Below are 8,074 nucleotides of genomic sequence, written 5' to 3'. Positions count from 1 at the left end.
TGGGTCTGCGCTGGCGCCTGCAGAAGGGTGACCGAGGCCTCCATCCCCTCAGCCTGGATCCCGGCTTCCACCCAGCTCTGGGGCTGTGGACCCCTCGCCCCCGCTGCCCGTGCTGGGGCTGTGCTTGTGAAACGTGCTCATTGTTAGTAGGAACTGTTTACGTGTGAATAGAAATCTCTGTCGACATCTGTGCACACAAGAGTCCAGCCATGGCTGCAAAGGGAAGGGACAGTGGTTGTGGGGGGTCCTTGAAGACCCCAAGGCCCCTGAAGCCAGTCCCCTGCCCACAGCAAGATGAGGCCTCTTCCCTCAGTTGGATAAGACGCTCCTGCACAGAAATCCTGCAAAGGGACTTGATATCCTCCGGGCCACTATCACGCCCCGCGTACACACCTTCCGGGCCCCAGGAATCTCCTCTCAGCCCCTTCCCCTTGTTCTGTCCTCATTAGAATGAAGAGGTAGCTGGGCCACCACCATCCACTGAGACTAGAGGATGCCCCTCCTACAACGAGGCAGAGAGCTGAGGCCCAGCCTTTTCCTTTCCCATCAGGCCACCCACACAGGAGCCCTGGAGGAGCTGAGGATGTCCTGGCCCTGTTGTCTGTCCACATGAGGGAGCAGAGAGACGCTCCCTGACGACAAGCGCTGTCTCCAAGCTCCATTCTAGAAAGCGGGTTAGAGATCCAGAGGGCTGAAAGGCACGGAAGCGACTCTCCATCCCCAGATGTTTCAGGGACACAGATGATGATGGCATGCCCCAGGAGGCCCCTCACCAAGTGGCCCTGGGAGTGGGGATAAGGAGAGGGGTCCCTGGGGACCTGTGGGAGCTGTGTGAGCCCAGGAGCGGTCTGAAGGAGTCCGTGTGGATGTGGAGGGAAGCTGTGGAGCCATGGTGCCGAGTCTCCCACAGCCTCCTTCCTCTTAGTTAGGGCCCCTCTCCACGGAGCAGTGCAGATGCAAGTGTGGAGACAGCACTCTGAGAGCATCTCCCACAAAACTCTCTTTATTCACAATTTACATCCAGCGCCCCAGGGAGCTGCTCCCACCCGGCGCCCAGGCCCGCTCTGCCTGGTGGTCCTGCCCTCCCCCCGCGCCCACATGGTGGAACTGCCAGGGTTGCACTGGCGAGAAGGGGCCTCAGGGGCTGGCTTGGAGGGGGCCCCGTTGCTCCTACTGGCTGCAATGCCGCTTCCTCCTCCTGCCTGTGACACACGGGTCACACCTTCTCTTCTGTGGCTGTGAGGGGCGCACCAGCCCCAGAGCCAAGGCTGACCTCCCAGGGACCCTGAGCTTGGCCCCTGGGAGGGGCGTCTTCTCGGCAGGGGCTGGGCCTGCACACACAGGACGCTTCCAGGACTCGGCTGCTGCAGGAGGAGCTGGGCTGAGGCCCGTGCTCTGAGGGGACGGGGCCTGGGGGGCTCCCTGCGCCCCCTGACCTCCAGGGCAGAGAAGGCCCGAGGCAGGGGCTGGACTCTGGGAGAGGCGCCAGGGAAGCAGGCTGTGCTGAGAGGCCAAGAGGAAGGCGAGGCTGGGCAGGTCATCCTCGTCCTCACTGGACCCGTCCGCTGGCCTGTGCGTCTCCCTGGCAGGAGAGGCCTCTCTGAGAACGGGGGCGTCCCTGGATCCCAGCGTAGGGGAAGTGAGCCTCGGAGCCTGTGGGGGAGAAGGGGGCCGTGCAGCCCCGAGTGGAGGGGACTCCTGACGTCCTGGAGAGAGAGCCAAGGCTTGGGGCCTGGGCAGGTCGGTGTCTGCCTGGCCGGGCCTTTGAGCGTCCTCGCAATCAGTCTCTGGCGGGTAGGCTTGGTCGCTGACCCCTAACTGGGGGTCGTGGTCATGTGCATCTGGGCCGGCCTCAGACTCAGAAGGACTTGAGTCCAGTGGGGGTGCGCTGTGACTTGGGGGTCTCTGCACGCCCTCCTCCTCCTTCAAGGCCAGGAGTCGCTTCTGCACCAGCTGGGAGGACAGAGCGGGGCCGTGTGAGAGGAGGGGGAGCAGCGGGCATGGGACAATGGCACTGGTTGGGAGGAGAGAAGGGGGTGACCCTGTGACTTGGTCTCAAAGAGACATGTTGCCCTCCTGCTGTCCTCCTGCGCCGTACTCCTGGCTTTGGGTCCTGGCCTCCCCTCCAGGCTCCCCATCCCCTCCTTCCTGTCCTCCTGCACTGCCCCCACCCCAGAGCTGCTCCTCCCAGCACCGGCCTCCAAGCAGGGGAGTGTGGGCAGAGTCACGTGCTCCTGCTCCGGGGTCCCTCCCCTCTCTGGCTCACCTGCTCAGTGGTGAGTCCTTCCTCCTGCTCCAACTCCTCAGCCAGGGCCAGGGGGTCCAGCTGTGGTTCTGGGGAAAGCAGTTCTGCCAGGAACCGGGGGTGAATGACCGCCTCCACCTGGAACAGAACAGAGAGGCTATGAGCATCCTTGGCAGGGAGTGACCTGTGAGCCAAGAGGACCCAGAGGAGCTGGAGAAACAAAGCCCCACTCCATTCCCTTCCACAAGATGGGTGTTTAAACCATCATGGTCACTGGCCACACACACACACACACACACACACACACACGGCTCAGGAACAAGGAACACAGCTTAATCCCAACGGCCTGCACAGAACCCAGATCTCGGGTCCTGAGAGTGCCACTCCCTAGAATCTTCTAGAACCCCAAGCTCCAAGCCAGCCCACCTTGGTGACGAAGTCTTCCTGGGAACACAGCTTGTCAATGTAGCTCAGGAGACCCAGGTCCGGGTAGACCCCACCCCCTTCCTGCTGGCGCTCGTTTCTGTCCTCTTTCCGTCCTCCATCCAGCTCCCTCGTGGCTGGGCGGGCCAGCCCCAGCATCCCCTCCATGATGTCCACGTACTCTCTCACGGCCTCGGGGGGGATCTCCTTGGGTGCCCCGCTCTCCGGGCACCGCTGGGGTCTGTGTGGCTGTGGGCGGGCGGGCTGCCCCCTGGGGCCTGCCTTCCTGGGCGTGCAGGCTGAGGCCACTGGGAGGAGGAGGGGGGTGTGAGGGCTCCAGCTTCGCTCCCCAGCACAGCGCGTGGGTGAGGGCAGTGTGTGGGGAACGTTAAGGTGGGTGCAGGCTGGGGCAGGACCACCCAGAGCCACGTGCACATGGGAGAGGGAGCACGAGGGGCATCTAGAAGTGTGGTGCCTGAGGACGTGTGGATCCTGTGACTCTCCAGGGGTCTCCCCACCCAGCCCACTTCCCAGGCAGACATGGGCCCTCATCTGTCCTCCCGTGCCGTATCCCAAGCTTTGGGTCCTTCACAGAGACCCAAACATCAAGTTGGGTCCCTTCACAGGGAGGTGGGAGAGTAGCTATGAAATGGACCAGGGCAATACCCCATTGTGATGAGGGGCAGCTGAGACCCCAGGCTCCCGGTGGCTGTTCTGGTCGAAACACCAGTGACCTCCTTGAGGGAAAAGGACCAACGAGGGGAGAGGGGCCTTCACTAAGCCCAGGGGCCCTCCCTAGGCCCAGGCGCCTTTGGCCATCGGCTCCTGTGGGAGCGAGGTGCTGTACCTGGCTGCAGGCCCACCTCTGGGGCAGGCGGCCCCTGAGGATCAGGTCTCGGTGGGGCTGGAGGAGGTGGGCCCCGCGCCCCCTTCATCCACTGCAGCTTTTGAATCTGCATCTCCTCCTCTGCCTCAAACTCCATGAACCTGGCGGGTGAGGGAGGCACAGACCATGTTGACAAGGAGCCCAGGCCCAGAGCACAGCAAAGGCAGCAGCTGACTGGGGGACTGGGGAGAGGAAGTGCCTTGGGGCCACTGAGGAGGCAGCAGGCTGGCTGGTGGAGCACAGCCCCCTTGCACAGCCCCTATGGGATTTGACCCCTGGGCTCATGTTTACCTCACCCCATCCCGAGACCTTCATGTCAAGGCAAGGGTAGGTCAAGATCAGGGATGGAGGAGCTCCCAGGGGAGCCAGGACAGAAGAATGAAAGCTCTCAAGGTGAGGGAGAAGCTTCTGGCGGGAGTAGGGGCCTCTGGGCTTCAGGGACCCTGTGCTGGCTTACAGGCCTCCTCCCAGCATCCTCTCTGATGAGCCGCAGAACCTGCCCTGTGGTCCAGCCCTCATCCCCGTACAGCCCTCGGGCCCCAGACCCTGACTCACTTTCCTGCCATCTCGTAGAAGATCATGCGGTCGAAGTTGCTCTTGTGCTGCCATTCCTGCACGGCCCGCCACAGTCCCTCCTCCAGCGTCATGGCGGGCTTCAGGCGGGCCAGGGATCGGAGCACTGGGCTGCAAGCCCTCGGGGTCAGTACAGTCTCCAGCCCGGCCTCCGCCCGTCCTGACCCCCCGACCCCCATCGCACACCTTGGAGCGCCCCCCACACAGCAGCAGGAGTGCCTCAGGCTGAGAGACAGGTGTCTGGGTGTGCAAAACACGTCTTCCTCCTGTGTCACCACCTCACACGCACACCAGCCCACGGCCTAGGACTCCAGCGGACCCTCCACTTGCACCCTCTTGCTGGGACATCATGGCTTTGGGGGCTCTTTTCCTTTTCAATGTTGCCTTTTCATACTGATAATCACAATCATTCACAAGGCACAGCACGTGCCAGGCAATCTGCTAACACTCCATAGGTTAGCCCAGGGACCTTCTCTGCAGCCCTCTGAATTAAGTAGAATTGTCCCCTTTTTACGAGGGGCCTGAGGGTGGGATGGAAGTGCCTCCCAGGCTCACAACTCCAGAAGGAAAGAGCCCACGCCCTCGCCACTACCGAGCTCCACCTCCGCCCTGTTCTAACTGGAATCCTCCAGAACAACAAGGCGGGGCTTGTCTAAAGCTCTCTCCTGGGTCTGCACATCTTCTGCCTCCTCTGATGCAACATCCCCCGGCTGTCCTGTGCTAAGTCCCGTGTTGAAAGGACACAGGGCTGAGGAAGGCGGGCATCCCAACCAGGACTCCTCTCCTTACGCCAGGAGCCGCTCTGACTGTGCATCTTCTGAAAGTGTGCTCATGGTAACTAGAGAAGAGAAGTGTTCGCAGGACTCAGGGTGGTGGGGGCAGTTGGGATAAGGCACCTGAGAAGATGTCATAAACCAGACACGTGACACATATTACCAAGCATGTGCCTTCTCAGAGCACGGCACGCCCTCGCACCTTCCTTCCAGTATCCCTGGGACAGCTAACCCGCAGTGCCTCCCAAGTCCCTCTTCCAGTGAAAGCTCCGGCTGAGCTTGGCCCCGGGGAGTGTGCTCACATGAGGAAGCAGGAGAGAGCTTCTGTGTCAGGACTCTGAGGATGGTGCCTCCGGGCCAGGGACTTGAAGCGCTGCCAGCGTCGGAAGTTCTCGTAAACACTCTTGGGGGTACAGGAGTCATCCAGCGAGGCCTTGCACGCAGAGGTGGCCAGGCCACCCTCCCTGGAAGCCCCACGTGGATGCGGCCCAGCGTTCACCGGAGGGGTGGTGGAGGCCAGCTGGGCAGCTGGTGGCGGAGCTCGAGGAGGAAGGCCTGGAGACCAGCCTGCCTTGCCAGCCTGGGTGCCCCCAACAGCCGGGGCGGGTACAGTGGTCTCCACCACAGAGGCTGCCAAGAATAGGGTTGCAGAATACGCAGCATTCCCACAGAGGGCCCCTGGAGCACTCCAGTTGAGGGAGGCCTGAGTAAGGACAAAGTTCTGAGTCTGGGGGGGCTCTGCTGGCCTCCCTTCTAACCTGACTTGCACAATGACATTGCAAGCCCCAGTCCCACCTGGGCTATGGCCACTGGTAGCCACCAAAGGTGTCCTGGGGAAAGTTGGCAGCACCAGGGGGCTGTCAGGAGGGAATGACGGGGTGATGAGGGGCAGCGGGTGCTGCTGCCAGGATGGTTGGTGTGGGGGGCCGGGAGTGGGTGGAGAAAAGGGCAGTGCCGAGAACGGAGACATGGAGGCACCAGGGTTCATGGTCACATCCGGTCCCAGCACTGGAGATGCTGTTGAGACAAAGGAAAGGGGTGAACGGCGTGGAGAATCAGGAACCAGGGTGAGGCCTGGGGCCCCTTAGTCACTGGGGAATCAGAGCGATGAATCCCAACAGGCGAGGGCCATTTCAAGAGAGGAAACTGCGCACTTTGCAAATGTCCTCGAGTGATTTGCTTGCTCTGACCTCCAGTTGAGAAATACGCTCCTGGACATCAAGGTCTCTTGACCCCTGTCTGCTGAGCAGTCTCAGCAAGTGCTGACTGAAGGGCCTCCCTGACGGCTTCCCCGGCGCCCGACCTGCCAGGCTCACAGGCTGGATCCTGAGACACTGAGCTGGGTGGACATCTACTCCGCGGGGAATGCCCTTGGGCAGGCCCACCAGCAGGTAGAGACCTTTTCCAAGGTAAGTTCCAGGCACCCAAAGGGCAAACAGCTGGTGTCTAAAACATTAGGGCCCCGTCTCCTCCTCAGTCTTCCTTTTCCTGATACTCAGTATAAACCCCTCTCCGTCTTCCCTGGCCGAACACAACAAATCATTGGAAAACTGTCTCCCCCCAAGAAAGCGCCTTAGGACCCCTGGCATAAGCCCCGCCTGCGCGCACAGCTCAGAAGCCCCCACAGCAAACACTTCGCATGGCTGGGTTCTGCCCCCAGCCCCAGTGCCAGAGTCACTGCCACACTCAGCTCTGTTCCCAGGAGAGGGGTCTGTAACAAATGGGTTGTGTCCCTGAGTTGTCATTTCACAGCCAGTGATGGCTGCAGAGGATGAGAAAAGGCCAGGAAATGGACAGCAGTGGGGCTGTCAGGGGAGGTTCCAGAGAGTTCCAGAGCTGTCGGTCACATCAGTTAGGTTGTGGGAGTGCAGACTGTGTGTGGTCCTCCCCCTTCCAGCTCCCAACAATGGAAAGTGAAGGCCCACTAAGAAGTGGGGACGCACCAGGTGCCGGGGGGACAGCGTCACCTGGAAGACATCTGTGTTCACCAGGAGCTCGCGCAGAGCCTGGTCCAGCAGAGCAAAGCACACATCACATGCACCTCAGTCACCAGGACAAGCGTCCCAGGACATCTGCAATAATACAGAAGATAGTCTTCCTGCTTCTGGGCGACTCTCCTTCCCCCCTTTAAAAAGGAATCAGCCTTCAGAGACGATCAGCGGGAAAAGCAACCACACTCCACATCTGTTCCCTGTCTGTGAAGTAGTGACGTGGAATATGAGCAAATCATCATCTCAAAGGCGAAATGCAAGGCTGAGGGTACACGTGAAATATTGGACAAGATGAAGTAGTCTGAAGAACCGAGTCTCCACAAGAAGGAGAACAATTCAGAACAACTTAGGAACCAGAGCCCTCTCCTGGCTGAAGTCACCCGGCTGCCCCACCCCTGCTGAATCAAGGCGACGGCCACCTGGACTGAGGAGAGGGGAGCTCTGGGCCGGGAGGGCGGAGAAGCTCCATGCTGCAGCAGTTAGAATGACTTCTAGCCTAGCTCTCGCGGCGGACGTTTCACTGCAGACTTGACCACAGACAGCCCCACAGAACAACTTTCTGGCTAAGACCATCTCTCCCCACACCCCCATAGATCTGGTGTGCTCAGTTCAAATCCCTCAGGAAGATACTGGGGGGCAAGCTCCAGGTGCCTGAAGAACATGACCCAGGGCTAGGCTTTCCCTGTGACCGTCCCTGTGCCACCACCATGACATAATCCCACCTCTCCCTTCACACACATGTGGAAGTGGCTTGAATCCCCTCTAGAAAGAATCAGCGTGCTGCTGCCATCCTTTCTCCATACCCAGGGCACTTCCCCTGAGTCATCTCGATTCACCTCTGAGGAGCTCTCCTCCCCAGTGCCTCCTCAGGTTTCCATCAGCTCCCAGCCTCCCAGGGAGACGACTTTGGGCGTCCATTGCTCTCTCCTTTCCTTCAGTCCAATCTACTTGCCCCCAGCGAAGTATCACATTTGAATCTCCAGGATCTGAGGAGTGGCAGAGACTCTGAACACACCACCCAACCTACATGCTTACCTCCTTCTGAAGCCATCCTGCAGACTTGGGCACGGCCCACCGGTGCCTGGTAACCTCCACAATGAGAAAAGTCAAGTTCAGGACCCGGAGAGTGGCCTGCTCTAGCAGATGCTCAGGATCCAAGTAAAGAAGGGAAAAGTTTGAATCT

The 8,074-nt window shown here is 60.4% G+C and overlaps 1 protein-coding gene across 1 annotated transcript; it reads right to left on the bottom strand.

Moving 5' to 3' along the window:
- Positions 1–987: 987 nt before the first annotated feature.
- NUTM2F (NUT family member 2F) lies at positions 988–8,074 on the bottom strand. The gene is made up of 7 exons (XM_008539439.2): positions 7,927–8,074; positions 5,203–5,917; positions 4,110–4,238; positions 3,516–3,655; positions 2,672–2,976; positions 2,267–2,383; positions 988–1,953 (listed from the first exon to the last, which is right to left on the bottom strand). The coding sequence occupies exons 1-7, from the start codon at positions 7,940–7,942 to the stop codon at positions 1,171–1,173; spliced, it is 2,205 nt and encodes a 734-aa protein (XP_008537661.2). The 5' UTR covers positions 7,943–8,074; the 3' UTR covers positions 988–1,170.

This window comes from Equus przewalskii, chromosome 22, assembly GCF_037783145.1.
Source record: "Equus przewalskii isolate Varuska chromosome 22, EquPr2, whole genome shotgun sequence".
In the NCBI taxonomy this organism is placed as follows: domain Eukaryota; kingdom Metazoa; phylum Chordata; class Mammalia; order Perissodactyla; family Equidae; genus Equus; species Equus przewalskii.
This window is presented reverse-complemented; position numbering and strand designations above follow the sequence as displayed.

Excerpts from the sequence above, each read along its gene's own strand:
- NUTM2F (XM_008539439.2), bottom strand. Across the intron at positions 3,656-4,109 it reads TTCTACGAGATGGCAGGAAA|GTTCATGGAGTTTGAGGCAG; the intron begins GTGAGTCAGGGT and ends CTCACCCGCCAG. Across the intron at positions 2,384-2,671 it reads AGGAAGACTTCGTCACCAAG|GTGGAGGCGGTCATTCACCC; the intron begins GTGGGCTGGCTT and ends GTTCTGTTCCAG.